General features: G+C 49.2%; 1 protein-coding gene across 1 annotated transcript in view; it reads right to left on the reverse strand.

Moving 5' to 3' along the window:
* The window catches only part of LOC138453320 (ribonuclease H1-like), a 607,996-nt gene that overhangs the window by 471,917 nt on the left and 115,927 nt on the right, over window positions 1-20,152 (reverse strand). Inside the window, exon 2 of the mRNA XM_069606028.1 lies at window positions 13,911-14,025. Coding sequence (XP_069462129.1) covers window positions 13,911-13,963 — 53 coding nt within the window. The 5' untranslated portion in view covers window positions 13,964-14,025. The remainder of the gene's footprint in view (window positions 1-13,910; window positions 14,026-20,152) is intronic.

Below are 20,152 nucleotides of genomic sequence, written 5' to 3' on the forward strand. Positions count from 1 at the left end.
GAGCTTGGATTTCACTGACCCTTCTTATAAAAGTAATGGCTACTAAGAAGGCAGTTTTATAAGTCAGATGTTTGAGACTACTTTTATGCATGGGCTCGAAGGGCGGCCCCATGAGTTTAGATAGCACCACGTTCAGGTCCCATCCTGGTGGTGGGTTGGAAATTGGAGGATGAAGTCTCTTTACTCCTTCCATGAAAGCTTTAACCACTGGTATTTTCCACCACGATACCTTGTTATGGGAGGTGGTGTAGGCTGATAGAGCTGCCAGGTGCACCTTTAGTGAGTTAAAAACTAGACCTGCATCTAGCAGGTGGAGCATGTATGTAACAATAGTGGAAGGAGTGCATTCAATTGGGTTGATTTGTTTATTCTGGCACCAAATAACAAATCTTCTCCATTTGTCAAAGTAGCAGTGCCTTGTGTTTGGTTTCCTAGCTTCTTTTAGGATGTCCATACATCTTTGTGGTAGATTGAGATGTCCAAACTCTATGACCTCAGGAGCCATGCTGCCAGGTTCATTGAGTTGGGTTGAGGATGCACTGTGACCCTGGTGCTGGGACAGAAGGTTGTACCAGGTTGGAAGTCTGATGGGTTCGCACACCGCCATCCTGCGTAAGTGTGGGAACCAAGGTTGTCTTGCCCACATGGGAGTAATTAGGACGAGCGTCATTGACTCTCTGTTCATTTTGTTGACCACCTTCCTGATGAGAGGAGTTGGTGGAAAAGCGTACGCAAACATCCCTGACCAGTTCATCCACAGGGCGTTCCCCTGGGAGTCTGGTTGGGGGAACCTGGATGCAAATCCTGGGCATTGTCTGTTTTCGCTTGTGGCGAATAAGTCTATAGTGGGGCAACCCCACTGAGAGATGATGTCTTCTACGACCTCTTTGTGTAGAACCCATTCGTGTTCCTCTGGAAGGGAGTCTCTGCTTAAAGCATCCGCTAGGGAATTGAGCTCCCCTGGAACATGTTGTGATGACAGGAAAATGTTCCGTCTGAGTGCCCATCTCCAGATTTTCTGGGCAAGCTTGGACAGATTTGGTGAACGAGTCCCTCCTTGCTTGTTCAGGTAGAACATGGCTGTTGTGCTGTCCGTCCGGATTTGCACTGACAGGTTGAGCAGGTAGGGCTCGAATGCTAGAAGTGCTTTGAATACTGCCAGAAGTTCTAGCAGGTTGATGTGGTTCCTGGCTACTGAGGGAGACCAGAGACCTTGGGCTGTGTGGTGGAGAAGGTGAGCTCCCCACCCAGTGAGGCATGCATCGGTAGTGACTATTGCCTGTACCTCGGGATCGTGAAAAGGTTTCCCCTGAGCAAGATTTACTCTTGTCCACCAGTGAAGGCTTTGTACCAATGTTGGCGAAACGACCACTAGATCGTCCCACTGACCGCTTGCCTGAGACCACTGTTTCGCCAACCATTCCTGCATGGGACGCATGCGCAGGCGCGCGTGGGGGACCAGGTAAATGCATGAAGCCAACATGCCCAGCAAACGCATTGCCTTGCGTACCGTTATTTGGCGACCGGCCTGATATTGCGGAATTTGCAGTAGTATGTTCCGAATTCTTTCCTTTGAGGGAAACGTTAAACCTCTGAGTATCCAGGATAGCTCCTAGGAACTGTTTGGAGGTGCTTGGCACTAGGCTTGATTTCTTCTCGTTGATTGAGAAGCCTAATTCGTGAAGGAGGTCGATAGTCCTTTGAATGTTTGTCCTGCAAGTTACTGGGGTTTCCCCCGTATGAGCCAGTCGTCCAGATAAGGGTATACTGGGATAGCTTTCCTGCGTAGGTGTGCCGCCGCCACCGCCAGTACCTTGGTGAATACCCTTGGTGCCGAAGCTATCCCGAAGGGCAGCACTTTGAACTGATAGTGTTGACTGTCCACCTTGAAGCGTAGGTACTTTCTGTGCGCTGGGAGCATGGAAATATGAAAATAGGCATCTTTCATATCCAAAGTTGCCATGTAATCCCTTTTTTAGGAGGGGGATTACCTCTTGTAGTGTAGTCATACGAAACCTTTGGGGCTTGACATACTTGTTGGCAGGCCGCAAGTCCAATACTGGGCGCATTGTTAAATCTTTCTTTGGAACAAGGAAGTAAGTTGAATAAATACCCTTGTTTACCTGGTGTCTTGGGACGATTTCTATCGCGTCCTTTAGGAGCAGATTGTAGATCTCCTCGAGGAGGATCTTCTGATGTTCTAAGGAGTGGACTTTTTGTCGTGGAGGATGGTTTAGGGGACGTTGCAGTAGTTCTATACAGTACCCATTGGATACCGTTGACAGCACCCATCTGTCGGATGTTATCCCTTCCCATGCCTGGGTGAAGCTGGATATTCGTCCCCCTACTGGGGTTGCATGGGAAGGGACCCTGAACTGAGCGTCACTGCTTTGGTGGAGGCGTGCCGCCTCCTCTACTGGGGCTGCCTCTGCCTCTACCACGTCCTCTTCTACCAGCCCTACCATACCCCTGGGTAGACTGTTGTGAGTTGGTGTTCCACTGGGTACCCTGGGTGTGGGAATAGCTAAAATTGCCGTTCCCTCTTTGGTTAGGTGGCTTGGTAGTTAACTGGCCAAGGGATTTGAGGGTGTCGAATTCTTCCTTAGCGTTTTTTAGAGCGTCCTCGACTGCCTTCCCAAACAGGGGATCACTTTCCACTGGTTTGTCTAAGAGTGCAGCTTGTGTTTCTGCTTTGAATCCAGACTGCCTCAACCAAGCATGTCTTTTGATGACAGTCCCCTCTGCTATAAGTCTACCCGCATTGTCTGCGGCGTCCAGAGTCGTTTTTAAAATGCAGCCTGAGACGTTTCTTCCCTCTGCACCAATGCGAGTTAGCTGGCTCTTAAGGGGTTCGGGAGCGGAATCTATTATTGCTGCCACTTCTTCCCACTGATGGCAGTTGTAGCTAGCCAACAGTGTGGTGGAATTCGCGATTCTGGTTTGGTAGGCTGCCGTGGAAGCTACTTTCTGCCAAAACCATAGAGTTTCTTACTTTCCTTGTCGGGGGGAGCCTCAGAGGAAGATAATGGGGTACCAGCTCTCTTGCGGGTGTTGGTTACGACTAGAGAGTCTGGCTTAAGTTGACCTCTAATATATAGAGGGTCCGACTGGGCTGCTTTAAACAGCTTCTCTACCCTCGGGTTTACAGGTCTTGTCAGGTTTGGGTTGATAAGGGATGGTGCTATTCTGCGTTGAATAGATTTCAGGATGGGAATGGTCTGGGCTACTGGCTTCCTTTCCCCTATTAGTTCCTCCGCAAAGTCCCTCTCTTCCTGGACACCTTGTGTGTCTATGTGGAAGTGGTTAGCTGCCCGAAAGAGCAGTTCATTCAGGAGGGGCTGATTATCTATTGGGGAATCAGACCCTGGGGCTTCCCTTTCGACTGGTGAGTCCATTCGGAAAATATCTGGGCTATTTTCTGGCTCATCCTCGTCTTCGTCCTCCCCGTAATAATCTGACCCTGCGAGATCTTCTGGCGTGTCAATTTCCTGACCCTCTATAAGGGAAGAGTTCCCTTGGTCTGTAGGGAAAAGGCAAGAATAGGGTTGGACCTCGAAGGGTTCTGAAGCCTTTACTGGTGTCTCGACCCGGGGCCTTTTATTTGAAGGGATAGGGTCCCTTGAACCTGAGGGAGAAGATTCCTGAGGGTTTAAAGCTAGGAGTTGGTCAGGGTGTCTTTCGAAGAAATTTGCTAAGGAAGACATCCTTGACATTACTCTGTCAATGTCCTCGCATGACCAGAGTTTGGAGCTTGGGGTGACCTTGGTGGAACTTCCTATGGACTGGCCCTGAGAAGACTTGGAGGGGGAAGTCAGTTCTCTTGTTGTGGAGGATTGCAAGGGTTGTTTCCTTTGCTGCTTACCCCCTTCCCCGTGGGTGGAAGTGGGTTTACCATTTCCCTTATCTTTCGACGCCTGGCGTCGAGGATCGGAGGTGGAATCCCTGTCTTTCGAACTAGCCTTCGAAACTGGGCCCTCCTTACTCCCAAGTGATGTACCCTTTACCTGGGGTGCAGGCTGGTGACGGAAGTCATGTTCGTCTCCGGACGATTGATCTTCCGTGATGTTAATGGTCGAGGCACTATGTGCAAGTGTGGAGGCTTGCCTGACGTCGTGCGGCGACCTCGACCGGGACCGCCCAGAGGACGTCCTTTCGGACCGCTCCTTCTGTGCCTCTTTCTGAGGTTTCGACGACGTCGAATCTCGGGTGGATTTTTTGTGTTTAGCGTGTGTATGTGTAACGCTTTTGTCGCCGGGGGATTTCCCCATAGTCGCCGGGACGGACGACCTTCCGAGGCCGGGGACGTGCGTTCGGCTGTCTTTCGACGCCTTTGTGCCCTCGCCGTCCGAAAGTCCGGCGTCGCTGCCGTCGCTGAAGGTACCCTCCGCCTCCATAGCTGCTAGCTTGGCGTGGTGGGCCCAACGCTTGGTGGAGCGGTCCTTAAGAGTTTTGGGCTTAAACCTACTACAGGCCCTGCAACCCGCCTCGGGGTGGTCTCTGGGCAGGCAAAGGTTGCACGTAGCGTGCTTATCTACCCAAGGGTATTTCTTATTACACTTGGGGCAAAACTGAAAGGGCGTACCCTCCATACGCGCCTGTGGGCAGCGGGCAAGTGTGTGTAGGTAAGAAGGTGTCTATATGATATATATATACACCCGAGTGTGGAAGTGTAGCACCCCCCACTCTCCCTACTTGTAGGGCCGAGGCCAGCGGCCCAGGCCCGAGCCGAGGCGGAAGCCTCAAGGCCCAATCCGTCGGGTATTCGACGTTGATCTCTTCCCCGGTTCGGCGTCGAGATGTTGATCGACGAAAGGTTGTTCAAAACGGGGCAAATTAGAATTAGTTTTGAGTGAAAATATGGCAAAGCCAGGGAACTCCGATGAAGTGCTTCCGACCAGAATGGCGGAAAAAAACAATCTGGGGATCCTAGACGCGTGAGGGATCATGGGTACAGTGGACGTCACACTAGGGATAGTATTACTGGCACGCCCTGTGTCGACACCCATTTTCGACTTTCGAAAAACAAACTGTAATACTCCGCAGCTTCCACTAGATGTCGGCCTATGCACAGCATGGGATCTAAGCAGATTCCTCAAGCCTCAGAAATATATATACACACAACCCTATTCACTTATTAGACAAGTCTTTGTGAGAAACACCACTTATTTTCAGACTGGTGAACGCTTAACATAAGATGACAATCTAATAAGTTGTAAAGAAAGGGAGGGAAAAAGGCAAAGTTAAAGAAGCACGCAAGTTTCAATACTTTTACAAAGAACCAGAGTAAGGCAGGATAGGCAGAGTTATACTGGTGAGCAAGGAAGTCAATTGCAAGTCCCACTCTTGGAGAGAGCAAGCAGAAGGGGTCCAGGTTCACACAGTGGAGTTATGCCCAAAGAGTCTTGTAGATAGTTCGCACAAAAAGGATGAAATTAAAGTCAGGAAAAGTTAGCTAGGTTGCCCCAGGCCAGCCCAGGTTAGAAAGTCGAGGCTGTCGCAAGGGAAGCCAGGCGGGACACAGTACCTTAAGTGTGAAGGAAGCTCCAGCGGGGGCAGTTGTTCCTGGCTGCAGGTGCAAGTCGGTGTTTCGTCCAGAGTAAGAAGAAGTCTCGCCGTGGAGGAACGATGAAGGTCGTTGCACTGCCAGGGAAGAAACCAGCCGCGGAGTTCTCCGGTTAAAAGGCACTACCCTTCTCTTCACAGTAGTGGTAAACCGTGGTATACCGGTTGCCAGGGTGCTTGGCACGGGCAAGACGGCCACAAGATGCTCCAAGAAAGTGAAAAGAAGGCAAAACTGGTTATCCCCACCAGTCAAAGGAAGAAGACTCTCCGGACTGGAGATCTCCTCTGTCGTCGGGAAAAGTGGTGAGACGGTTCAGCAGGGCTCCACCGGTGGCGTCGTCGTTGCAGGTCGGCTCAGCTTCACCATCCTTGGATTCTCAGGTCCTGTGGCAACTTCTGAAGTTCCAGTCCCCAAAGCCCCGCTTTTATGCAGCACACCCCCATTCACTCAGCCTAGCTGTCAAACATGCTAAGTGGTGAACCGGTCGGCTCACCACTTGGGCTAATCACACAAGAGTGCGACTTGAGTTACCAAGGTAACTCAGTCCAGGGTGCCTAAACCCCCTCCCACACCCCCTGTGGTACCCAGACAGAGTGGCACCACTTTTGGAGGCTTCTGTGGAGAAGCCCGCCAAAAAGTGGAACAAAGGGCTCGACTTGGGTTGGAATCACAGAAGAACAAATGCCATTTTAGAATAGAGTTCTGGCAAAAGATACCAACCGGTGAATTAATATTAAATAAACCGGCGGTATGTTCGAGGCTATGAGAATTAAATAATTAAAGTTAGTAGCCTCGAACAATGGGAAAATCCCATAGAGATATATTCGCGGTCGAATATAAAAAGTAGTATCCACTGCCACCAGCCAAAACTCGATCAGGGGGGACGGAGACGTGCCCCCTCGAACAACAGACCCCGGGGCAATCGAATTGCCCCGACCAGTACGTCCACAATATGATGGTTTGTACTGGTTTCTGTTCATAATTTGGGGCTAGTAAAACCAATGGTGACTTTACATGCCCTGGGAGACAGTAGTCAGTCCCAGGGCATGGAGTCTATGTTGGGGGGTCGCTACGACACCCCTGGGTTACGGCATGGAGGGTGCTGTATAACCCACATCAAAAAACACATGAGACCCTATGGAGTAAAAGACCCCATAGCCCATAAAACACATGGAAAGTTAAAGGAACACCTCAAATCCTGTCTAAGAGTGGGAGCAAAAGAATCCCACTCTTAGCAGAAGAGAAAAAAATAAACCCCAAAAATCCAGCAAAGCTGCTGGGGGACTCACTAGGTTTGGGAAATTAGCCTTACAGAGAATTCTCCCAAACAACTGGTAGTTCCTTCTATATCCCTGGGATTAGTAGCCGGATCTTCTGTAGTTCTTGGTGTCCCTTGTGGAAGACAACCTGGTTTGACCGGCGGCTCCCCGAAAACGACGCAAAGACCTGCCTTTTTAAGGCAGTTGATGATCGAGCAGCAAGTATAGAGTATGCCTTCATTGCCTTAAGTGCTTCTCGATTTTGTTGCCAAAACCGTTCTCTCCCTCGAATGGCATATCAATGATGTTGCACCTCCTGTCTAAAGTCGGTGCAGCATAACCATCCTTGTCTTCTCAGGACAATCCCATTACCAATTTGCTTGAATTACGTCTCTGCAAGATCCAGTGCAATGTCGTTTGAGGCCTCCTCGCCCTCAAGTACAAGTGTCATGGCCTCCTTTAGCTGTTTTTCTGGCAAATGCTCCAATATGGGAGCCAACCATTGCCACATTTTGCGGTCATAGCGAACCACTATCGGCAGGGCGTTAGCCACTTTAACTGTCGTTGGCCCGATGGTTAGTACTAAGCATAGATTTCCAGCAGAGGAAAAGAGATTATTTTCCTTTTGGGTAAGTGCCGAAAGGCTGTATTTGCAATACCCATCCTAGATCATGTCTGGCTAGGGGTTACAAACCATGAAAAATCCTTTCACTGAACCTGCAGTAAAAGGAAGACTAGACCAGAAATTTAAGGCAAGATGTGACTCCTGGACACTCCTCCCTAGGAGGTTTAAAGTTAGATGTTCTCATGTTGTAGGATTTCATCAGGCATGATTTTGGTGTTTTTTTTATGGGTGACATACCTAGAGGGTGTTACCTGGGCTCTGTTGGTTCCTCCGTTCGGAGTTCAGTATTTAGTTTACTGCAGGATAGTAGGTGTACCTCTTGTAGCTGTCCTGTAGCTGTAGGATGGATTGTTTGGGATAAACACTGTGGGTTGAGCCGTGGTAGAACTCGTTGACAGGGGGGGGGGGGAGATATGCACTACTACTCACTCCCTGGAGATTGTTTTTTCATTGACGAGTGATGTTCTGATTTTGGATTATGTACCGTCGACTACTGTCGTCAGAGGATGCCTCGTGGATGAGTCTTGTTCAGAGGAGGATCTAGGGCCTTTTCTAAGAGAAGTACGAGAGTGACGACGAGTGGGAAGGTGGGGTGAGGTCTTCGTGGACGATTTAGTCTTATGCTTCTCTTTCGTCTGAGAAGATGCTCAACAAATTAGAGGGCGACTTAGTTGACGGGCGTGAGCCCTTGTCCATATGTTTTGACGATGTAGTTTAGGTTGTCTTCGTTGACAGGTTTTTCGACTGTTTAGTACTGGACTGGGAGCCTTCCCTGCAAACCGGTTTCTTTATAGTAGGAGACCGGGGTTGTGAGGCAGTCTTATCATGGCTCGTCGATGATTTAGGCTCACCTGTTTATTTTTTCATAGGTCGTTCTTCCGACCTGGACCTGTGGCTTGATGGCGAACGCTTATCAGAGAGGGTGGTAGCTCTCCCACTCCTTGATGAGCCTGCCTCGGACACCAGGTGTGCCCCTTCATTTAGCTAACAAATCGGATGCTTCCTGTCCTTGAGGGTTTCCAAAAAAATATAAAATATATATATATATATATACCACCTTCATAAGCCGCACGTCCCACAGGGCCTGAACAAGGAATTCTAACGGTCTCCATGTTCGTAGCCCTCACCATAGAAGGTTGCTCCGGATTGAATGTAGTGGAAAAATATGTTGTGTGTAAAGTTAATTTCTCAGTGAAGAGAAGCCATAGGAATCCCACCAGCTAGAACGGCGGTTGAAATCTGAGGGGAAGCTGCTGGGGCAGAGCTATATACTGGACGTCCTAGTGGTGGGGACCAAAAGCACCTATGACGTTTATGGGACACTCAAGGTGTCAGTTATTCCATAGGAAAATTACTAAATTAAAGTAACCAGGGATTCCCAGCCTGATGACGGGGAATATTCACAGCATGTGACTCCATTAAAGATCCAAGGCTGGAGAAAGTGTACACTCAAGACACCAAACAGCATTGCAAGTCTGCAGCAGGAAACGAGCACTCAGTGCCTACACAGATTTATGCAGCATAAAGCATATCAGAATACCAGGCATCCAGTTTAAGAATAATTAACCAGCAGGAACAAAAACCAAGGGTTTGCAAAGAATGTACTAAAACGGTCAAGTCTCGCAAAGCACAGATGAAAGGGCTGGCGGACAAAGCCATAGAGCATGGCAGTCCAATGTGCCATCCATGTATGGAAGATTGCAAAAGATGTTAAGGCTATTTTTTGCTGTGTACAATGTCTGTGGTCCCGTTCCAGTAGGAAAGATGTCCCTGAAGTATTCATGAAAGTTTACTTAACGGAACAAGCACAAGAGGGAGAAAAGCTGCTCCCAGAGCACCTCGTACCCCAATGTGTACATACGTCTAAAGTGAGACACCAGGTAGTAGAGGCAAACCAATACAAATACTAGAAGCTGCAGAAGAGTAGTTCGAAATTGAGTCATGAAGCTAAAGGTTACCCCAACGAAGAATACAGGGAACAGAGCGAAGTATTGAATGTTGGGAGCAGCAGTTCTTATTTGCTGAAGACTCCGCACAACTGCACCGGCCAGCAAAAGAAAACCAAAATGACCATTACAGATGGGTAGCTGTGGTTGCAAAAAAGTGTCCAAGTTATACAAAGGCGGGGCGTGGTATAGAAGGCATGGAGACACGGCTCTCTGCAGTCTCCTCCAACACTCCCTCCCTCCCTCTACTGGATTCCTTCACTGTTCCAATTATGACCCCAGCCTGGGGTGGGGGTGGGGTTGCTTAGGCAAGGGGAACAGAGTGGGCAAATTAAATCCTCAGAGATAAACTCCATCTCACCCCTGGCAGCAGAGCAGACTTGCGACCAGTGGGCAATAACAGAACGATGCATGCCGGGACCCGCGTGGCAAGAAGTAAGGAGGATACTGATCCAGTAGTAGCAAGCGAATTAACGAATGCAGGTGGGAGGTGTTGAGGGGATAAAACATCCAAGGAAAACTTTGTTATTGACAACTCCCCGTTTTGGTCATAAAAGACCCACAAGACAAGATGGACAGACTACATAGTGTGTAAATTCACAGACGCAAACCAGGCTGACTAAGAGATCCTAGTGAAATTTCATGACTTACAAGCCAATTAAAATGATCTTGACTGAAACTAGCAGTGCCCAGAAAAAAAAAAACCTCAATCTTTAAAAAGACCTTGCAATTCAGATATTTCAAGACATTGCACAGGTAATGCTGGCACGAAGAAGGGCGATTAAGCCAGTCACAGAACCAGCTTATTCGGTTAAAATTCCAATATGCAGGGACAACTACCAAGGAACCACCTTAAGAGGAGTAAACCTTAATGAAGGAAGATGGTGAATCACCATCAATGCATAGGTCTATGCAAGATGAGTCCACCAAAACACAAGGAACCACGTAACACAAGGAACCATGTAACACCTGGCACACAGTGCACTCTGAACAAGATATCCAAATAAGCAATTCCAGCTCATACAATTCTACAATATTCATAGAGCTTACCTCACCCCAGACATCTCGAGATTCAGTAGTACGGGCGCCGTGACGTGCCCCAAGTATCATGAACTCTCCATTGGAATGACCCACATGTTCTGGTGTTGCCAGGCAATACAGGCTTTCTGGACACAAATCAAAACAAAAAGGTAGCAGAAGCTGACATAACATTGGACGTGCAGTCACCCAAAGCTTGCATCCTGGGCTCATACCCAAAAGGCAAAAAGAACAAGCCCCTAAATAGACTCAAGGACCTAATGTACATTCTGGCAAAAAGACGAATCGCCATGGCCTGGAAATGCCCCATAGCCCCCAGTGTCACAACATGGTGGGAGGACATTCGTAGATGTGCCAGCTCCCAAGCCCCTGTTTCGGCTGTAGACAACGACAACACAAAATGGACAACTTGACAACCGTTTACAGTGGGTAGCCCTCACGGTGACCTTGTTCTGCACAAAGGAAGATTGGGTCACACAGCCATTAGCCCGCGCTAATCCTCAACGCTTACGGTCCACAGCATAACTGTCTTGGTCATGGTCTAATTGGGGGGGGGGGGGGGGGGCGGGAGGATTGGAGGGAGTTATCAATAATGCACAAATACTTTGTAATTGATATGAATGTTTGTACTGTTATGGAAAATAAATAATCACAAAACCTGGGTATATGTTCACTTTTACTTTTTCGATCTATAGGAAGGACTCTGCTGTTAATACTGCACGTGTGGTGTTCACAGACTGGAAGCGGTACGATTTTATTTCTGGGCCGGTGGAGAGGCTACGAGGTGAATAGAGCAGAAAGGTCATGTCAGCAATACACTGTGCTCAGTATCAAAGCAGGTTTTGGTGATGGGAAGGAATCGTGAAGCAACACCCAGACAGATACAAAGTTCAAACGAAAATCTCTCATTTACTTAAATGCAAGGACGGTTGAAGGCCTAACTTGCCCTATGCAAGGGTGGTGTTTCGCAAAAAAAAAAAAATACAAAAAACCACAAGCATAGCGTCAGTCAATTCAACTTTAAAAAGTCTTGTCTGTGTCCAAAACCTAGACTTGCCCTCACAACTAAAGCTAAACAATGTGTAGGGATGTCAGCAACAAACTAAACACTGTTCCAAATAAAGTTCTGAACTTCTTCCAGCTCTTGGCTTACTTCACAGCTCCCCCTCCCCAAGCTAACGACAGTTCCACAAAGTCTCGGGGTTCCCTTCCCAAAGAAGAAATCGGTTCCCTAAAAAAGGGGTCTCAAGGATCCCTTCATCAAGACAACCACCAAGTTCATAAGGTCTCAGGTTTTTGCTTCCCCACCCCCACTCCCCCCACCCCCGGTTTGTTCAGCTTGCCAACTTGTACTTCGTCTCAGTCTCTCAATATTCAATATTACTTTCTTCTGCTTCACTTCAGCAATCTCTTTCATACACTTGGATTGCCGCTCTGTATGTTTCTTTGGTTTTCACAAATAAGGTAAGCCCGGTCTAGGCACAGTTGTCGGACCACACAGTCCACCCATTATAGGTCACTCAACCGGTAACCCTAAGATTTCATGCCCACACAGGTTCTTCTGTACCTGCACCAGTGTTCTGGTTCACATTCACTTGGGTTTCTCCTTGCCAGCCTTTTAACTCTACCACAATGAGTTTTCCTCTTTGCCAGTCCCTGAACTTTGCCACAATGTGCTCTTTCATACAGTTCACTTTGTGGTGCCCTTTCCTTCCCCACATTGCATTCACTCTTCAGCAATATACAATCTTTGCTTTTCTCTGAATCTCTTAAGATTTGTTGTTTGCTAATATAATGTACGTGTACTTCACAAACTGGTCATCTGTTAATCGATTTGCCAAAAGCTTTCATCTAGTTAGGTATTCAATAGTTCAGAGCTTTCATTCTGTTGCTCACAGTTCAGCTTTTTCGCATTATTTGTCACAACCCGTTGCTTCAAGTCCACTATATTTTGCATCTTGCGTTCATTTAGCATTCACGTTTTCTCCCCAAAAGCCCCCAGGAGCGCTCCCGTTCGAGTGTTCCCTCCTGTGCACTCACCAGACCCCGGCATCTCCTCTGGGCGGCTGCTTTCCCTTCTGCTGCCCCGTAGGCATGTTTCCTTCGGATTGCGAACCCCGCTCACTTCGCTCCGCTCTGTGGGTTGCCGGCAGCTGTGCTTGCTTCCTGCAGATGCTGCCAGTAGCTTGTAGCCATCTGGTTTCTTCTGTGCCTGCAGTTCCCGCTTTGGGCATCCGACCAGTGGGGTTCCCACCCACTATGGCACTCGCGGCACAGCCTGGGCCTCCGCTCCAGCGCTCCTTTGGGATACTTGTTGGCGTCATGGCTTTCCAGCATGACCCAACGCGGGCTGGCCGCCTCATTCTGCACAGGATTCTCCCCTCAGACTCAACGCTCAGCCCAGCTTCACTCATGCTGGTCTCTGTTCTCCTGGTCGACTCCACCTTTTAGACACCTGCATCCATTTGCCAGGTTGCAGGTGCGAGTGCTCAATCTCAATTGTCTGACCACAATTACTGGAGTACTCTGGACAGGCCTGGCTTGTACAACAGTCACAGGCCTCTTCCTCATCCCATTACTAGAATGGCACGTGGAATGGCTTGCAATAGCCTATAGGGGGAGGTTGGTTTTCACAAGGAAAATGGGGATGATATGTCTCACCTGCGGATATCCTTTCCCCCAATCCAAGGACCCTCCACCCAGGTGATCCTCCCTCACATCTCCACCCCAATGGCCTTTCCCTGGCCACCTGAGAAGAGGATCAAAAGGGAGTAGGTATGTAGGATAACCTCTAGTTTCTCACAGGGATTGGAGGCGTTGAGGATGTGTTGCAGGAATTTATGGCATGTTCTTAAAAAGACATGTAGAAGTGTACACAAGGAATGGTATTAGTGCAGCCTTAAACTGGGCAGGGACAGGGAGGAACAGCATATAATTGGGCTGGAAGGACTAAGGTGAGGTCTTTGAACGTGTGGGGTCTAAATTCCATGAACAAAACAGACAAGCTGATACAGAAGCTAAATAAACATGAACCAAAGACCGGTGGGTCTGTATCCCCCAATCCTAGCCAGGAATCCTTTGTGGGGGAAATGCTTAGTTACTGGAAAAGGCACGAGATTTTAATCTGGTATGCGACTCTGCTAAATTGAAAAACAAGATGTTTAGAATGGGAATAATATGTTTGGAGGACTTATTCCTTCTATTTGCATGGTTGATATTAAAGAAGGAAAAAAAATAAAAAATAAAATAAAAATAAAAATCGAAAAATAAAACTGGTAGTTTGAACGGTACGCCGTAGAATTGTGTAATTAAGGATTATGCAACTCCCCACCAAAAAATAAACTGAAACATGTAATCAAAATTATAGTACCTTCAGTTAGAAGTACACAGAAGTGAGCCAAACAAAGCACTACAATCATGAAACTTAGAACTTGGAAACATGGCAGGACCATTAAAGAAATATTCCTAGTAATATTTACCAACTGTGATAGACACCAGGGTTCCTGCCATTCTGCACAGCGTAGTAAGGCATGTTTCTGCTAGTGGAACAGCAAGTTGATTTGAACACCAGAGTAACAAGACACTGCTGCAAACCTGCATAAAGGGTAAAAAAACAAAAAGCAAGTGTGGTCAATCAGAGCATTGTTGGAGAGGTCAACATGCATGTACACTTTTTCCACCCTGAATAATACCATTTTCAGTCTGCCTCATAACGTTTGATCACTTTAAAGATGCCTCCGACAGGAAATTCATGGCTCAGAATAATGTATGGTAGGGTGGCCATCATTGCTGACATTTATGGAAGGATAGCCAGTAAGATAGCTGAAAGGACTAAGGCATCCACTGCAGACATGCATGCAATGTAAGGTCACAGGTATGACTCAGAGCAGGTGGCCCTCAGTCACTCATCCTCCCAAGGTGCAGTGAAGAATCACTATACAAATGCAAAAATGTTCCTGGTTTAAGCAGACATCTCAGTCACATGTCACAATACGCTGTGATCCTTGAACCTCTTCGAAGAAAGATGGTTGACAAGACTCCGGAAAGCTGTACTAGTACAACTACATTATTTTTCATCAATAGCAAGGGTGCGTAAAATATGGCCTATTCATTTTCTGCTTGGAAGACAAATGGCCAAGGAGTGTGCCTAGCAGTGTAGTGGAGCAGCAGCTGCCTCCATGAGCTCTGCTCTGTACCTTGAAGATCCAATTCCAACACCCTGAGAATTATCAAAGAATGCAGTGCCATCGAAGGAGTCTGGGTGCCCAGAAAACGCTTGCTGATCAGAGAAGAGCTGGGTCTTGGAGGGGTGGAGGAGACAGCAGAAGAGACTGGTGCGAAGACATGCAGACTACCTTCACCGCTAGTGGCCCATGAGGTCTACTGCCCACATACGATTGCCCCTGGAAAACAGCAGCCTTGCAGATGCCCAATGAAGAGAGCCAGGTGGAGGAGCCAGTGTGCAGACCTGCAGCCTGTCAGGATGCCGTGCAGTAGATCTGGCCCCTTGAAGTTGCATCTGGAGTAGTGACTATGGAAGCTAGAGTGGGCACATATATGCCCAAGCCCCCTGGGAAGGTGTTGGAAGATGGCAAGAGCGCAGAGCCCTACAGTGTTGCTCCAGGGTCCATACCTTTGGGTGGATGTCAAGATCTGCCTTCTGGTTAAGGGGCCCCCGGTCTGTCAGGAAGAATGCAGTAGGTGCAAGAGTGCTGGAACCCCAAGATTATTCCTTCTCCATGACAGATGGTGGGAGGGAATGCCAAGGAGATACAGTCTGGAAATGTAGGAGTCAAATTGGGTGTTCCTTACCCACAACCTCCTGTGTTTAAACCTTCCACAGTAAAGAAAAAGAGCTCTGAAGCAGCCCCTCTAGATTTAGTTTGAGGAAAGCAGTGTGCAAAGCACTGGATTTATACACTGTGGGCAAAGGGCTGGATTTATATAGTAAGTGAAAAAAGGTGTAAACCACCAAGCAGTGCAACACTTCACACCCAGCTTGGATGCAGTTCAGCAAGTCCCTCAAAGATAGACAGCACAATATCCCTCAGGGATTATTCCAAGTGGGGGGAGAGGGGGTTGGAGGAAAGTAGATCAGGATGCCCACAAAGCTGCACCTGAAAGGCCTGGAACAAGAGCTCCTTGAGAGAAATGAGGGTGCAGTCCCCACCATCGTAGAGCTTGCCGGAACTCCTCGTTTAGGACGATCTTGTCTGTCCAAGAGCCCAAGATCTGTAGCCAGAGTGCATCCAGAAACTCCTAGAGACCCATCTGCAGCCTGCCAGGAGGGACGAGAGGGATTCAGGAGGACATCATGACCAACATTGATATGATGCTTGCACTGTTGTCGATTGCGCCGACGACCGGAGATGCACCTTTCCCAGAATGGCCAAAAATGGCCGTCACCCTCCGAGGGGGTCACCAGACAAGCAAACCATGTTGAGACATGTGTGAGAAACTTCTGCGATGGCCGATGGCTCCATGGAGGCTAATTGATGGAAAAGCCGAGATCTGTTAGCAGACAAATGTTCTGCCGTATGCCGGTACGCCAGTGCGCGGGAGCGGGTAAGCCAATCATCCAGATAAGGGTTTAAGTGGATGCCCTACAGACGAAGGTGCGCCGCCATCGGAGTCAAGTACTTCATTGCCAGGAAGTCCCCTCCCTCCAGTTGACTGAGCACATGCTGCAACGTCACCATCCTGAACTTCTGGGGCTTCCAAGAATTTGTTGAGGCATCTTGAGTGTAGGATTGGCCTCCACCCGCCTGACTTCTTTCGCACCAGAATCTATCTGGCGTACACTCTGGAGCTCTGTAGGCGGTGGAGGACGGGTCCCATCGCCCCCTTTCTTAACATGACTTAACTCCTGTAGCAGCTGTGCCATGTGACGCTGCTGACAAGAGGACACCTGTATTGGAACTCCAAGGAGTGCCCCTGATGGAGAACTTCCAGCACTGATTTGTTTGTGGCCATTGTCTTCCACTCGCTGACACAACTGGAGTCCCACTGGGGTGCGCAAGTGGGGGCCCGGGTTCATGGAGGTTCAGGCCTGCTTGGGATTTTGCATCCGCCTGCGGGCGATGAAGACTGCTGCTTCCGTAGGCCTGCAAGCGGCTCTGTAGGTCACCTGGGTCGTGGAATGGGAGGGTTGACGATAGGTGGCGTGTTAAACCCCTTTGAGGACCTCCCGGACTTCCCTCTCAAGGATCGAAAGGGCAACAACCTCCTCTGTTGCAATGTTCCCAGCGAGCACGCCATCCGTGTCCGTCTCGATCATCTGCAGAGACTCATCCAAAGTCTTGCCAAAAAGGTTGCCCCATCAAAGGGCTTGTCCACCCTCTTGGACTGGACATCCCCCCCCACCTCCTCTAAAGTTGGTGGTCTTCAGCCATCCCCGTCATTGAAAGGACACCCAGTTGCCCCAGAACCCAGTATCCGTGATGTCCAAGCTCGCCGTGATGACATGGTCCAACGCCACCTCAGGAACAGGGCTCGGGCCAGGCCAGGGCCTCGACCTTCTTGTCCTCCGGCAGGAAGTTCAAAATAGGTCCCAGATTATACCACAGCTCCCTATCGTAGCGGGATCAGATGGCCAGGACATTAGCGGCCTTGATGGTGGAGGCTGCTGTATGGATGTGTCAAGGCCTGAAGCACGGGCAGCAGCAGGGTGGGTGGATGCCTCGGGCCAGTCAGGTCTTACAGGCTCCTCTGAGGCCTTGAGGGACTGCGGGCCGGAGCAGGTGTAGCGGGCAGTCTTGCTCTATTTCAGATACCAGCTTGTGGAGTATCGTAAGTATATCCAACATGTCTCTGGGTGCAGGTGGAGTAGGAACAATCGTCAGCGGCTCCGGGCCGACGCACCTTCTTGTGCTAGACGGTGATCCGGATTCATCCCGTGGAGATCCTCTATGTACACTTGTCTCACCCCCTTGCAATCAGACTAGTAGTCTTCGGGCAAGTTATGCTTGTCAGAGCTCGTGTAGATGTGCACCGGCTCCCTTGACACCTCCTTTGGCCCCTGCTTCCAGTGGTTCTGAGGGCGTCATTTGCTCCTTGTCCTTCCCAGACTTCTTCGGGAGTGGGGTCTCGGGGCGAGGGGGCTAGAGGGAGGCGGCAATAGTAACAGTCCCATCACTGAAGTGCCAGCAGATGTTGCTGCCGCAGCTGTACGCTGTGGGGTCACTCATGGGATAGCGACCACCTTCATTGCCAGACTCCCTTGCGACGAAGTTGTGATGGTCATCGACAGAGTGGTCTGTGAGGTGGATGCTGAAGCGGTCAACTGGGTTGTGACGGTTGAAGATGTTGCGGTCTTCGATATCTTTGAAAACGAAGCAGTCGGTCATCGACAAAGTTGTCAACCTGGCCGTTGATGTGGTCGATGGGGGAGGGGGGGTTGATGAGCCAACCCAAGGAGCTTGTATTTGCTGGCTTATCTGAAGATGGTAGACATAACTTCAGAGGGGTTAAAGACTTCCTCTTGGAGGCAGCGCCCCTCACTGGCTGGCTAGGCTCGTTGTGGCCGACAGCGATTGTGCCCTTCTCAAACTGGGACCCGTGACAAACCCAGTGGGATCCATAATATGGAGCCAAGCCTTCTTTTGGACCCCCATGGACCGGTGTCTTTAAAGGGCCTTGACCTATTCTCCGAGGGAGTTTGGTCCTGGGACAAGCTGGTTCTGGATGAGGCCTGGCAGTGTCAGAGGCCTACCCAAACTTGAACCATGCTGCCAACCTGCTGTACCGGTCCTTTTGCTTCAATGACAAATCTCACATTTGTCCTCATCGTGTTTCAGATGAAGGCAATAGAAACATTTGTGATGCAGATCTTCGACATACACACATTTAGCGCATATCGGTCTCCGACATGTTGGAAGGCGCGAAGTAGGGCCTAGCCTGGGCCTCAGATCTGTGATAAAAGTGATCTTCAACAACGAGTCCCCGCTGCAACTGGACCACATGGCACAAACGGCTGATCAGGATAGACCACGAAAGATTAAAGAGGCCAACGACAAGAGAGGAATTAAGACAACTAGAGGCGGGAAGCATAGCGCGTAAGCTACAGCATCTGAAGCAGAAGCACTATGAACATGGGGACAAAGCGGGCGCCCTGCTTGCCGCAAGACTACGAGGCCAACGCCAAGAGAGGTGGGTGCCCACGATTCAAACCGAAGAGAACTCTGACGAACCAACTTCTCCCAGTGTCCCTGAAGCTTTTGCCGACTTTTACAAAAAATTATACTCAGCACGCGCCCCCTTGCACACGGAAGCTATAAATGAATATCTAGAGCGAGCACCCTTGCCCACCCTCCCAACGGATATTGCACTCACATTAGAAGCCCCCATAACAGGAGAGGAAATCGAAGAAGCTATCAAAAGACTCCCAACAGGGAAAGCCCCCGGAAACGATGGATACACGGCAGGGTTCTATAAACTTTTAAAGATGCCCTTCTCCCATTCATGGTTCCCCTATTCAACAACATCCTATCCTCCGGCGTGGCACCCGACTCCTTCTCCGAGGCGCTGATAACAGTCATCCCCAAGGAGGGTAGGGACCCAAAGTTGTGCGCCTCCTACCGCCCAATATCTCTATTAAACATTGACGCCAAAATCTATACGAGAATCCTGGCTGCAAGACTGGAGTCACATATGCCGGCAATAATCCACAATGACCAAGTAGGCTTCATTTTAGGCAGACAAGGAGCAGACTCCACCCGGAAAACCCTCCACTTAATCCATGAGGCCCAAACTTCACAGAACAACCCAGCGCTACTCTCAATTGATGCCGAGAAGGCATTCGATAGAGTCGACTGGCACTTACTCGAGGCCACATTGCAAAAGATAGGCCTAGGCCCCACACTCCGACGAGGAATCAAAGCAATCTATAAGTCTCCAAGAGCATCGGTCTCGGCGAACGCTCAATTCTCCCGATGGTTCCCCCTCAACAGGGGTACAAGACAAGGTTGCCCCCTGTCGGCGATACTGTTCGCACTGTCCTTAGAACCTCTCGCCGTGATGCTACGAGCTGATCCTGCAGTGGAGGGAATCCAGGTGAATGGTAAAGAATATAAACTAGCCTTGTATGCGGACGACATTCTGCTCCACCTGTCAAACCCAACGTCTTCCGTTCCGAGAGCGATCCAGCTAATAGAGGAGTACGGCGCACTGTCGGGATTTAAAATCAACAAAAACAAATCTACTCTTTTTCCACTCCATGAACCATCGTCGGAACACCAGAGCGCCCTTGCGCATCTCGGGCTGATCGTCGGAGGCCCGACATTGAGATATTTGGGAATTAACTTAACGCGACACCTCGACGGCCTCTACGAAGCCAACTTTCCCCACCTCCTCGAGGCTCTCAAGACCGATCTCAAGAAATGGAAACCGCTAACGATATCCTGGATGGGACGCTTGAATGCAATCAAAATGGTGTCCCTCCCACGGTTTCTCTACCCCTTTCAGGTCCTGCCTATCACAATTCCGGATCAATTCTTCAAGCAAGTCAGAAAGGCCATCCTACACTTTTTGTGGAACGGAAAGAAACCCAGAATCCCCTACGATGTCTTAATACTACCAAAAGAGTTAGGAGGGGTTGGCCTACCGGACATAGAACGCTATTATCAGGCCACACAGCTCAGGATCTTAATCCCACATCTGCGAGAAAAGAAAGACCTCCAATGGGTTCACCTAAACAACAACGTTCTATACAACGTGACTCTGG

The sequence above is a fragment of the Ambystoma mexicanum genome, chromosome 4p, assembly GCF_040938575.1.
Source record: "Ambystoma mexicanum isolate Mex_15411 chromosome 4p, UKY_AmexF1_1, whole genome shotgun sequence".
Lineage (NCBI taxonomy): Eukaryota > Metazoa > Chordata > Amphibia > Caudata > Ambystomatidae > Ambystoma > Ambystoma mexicanum.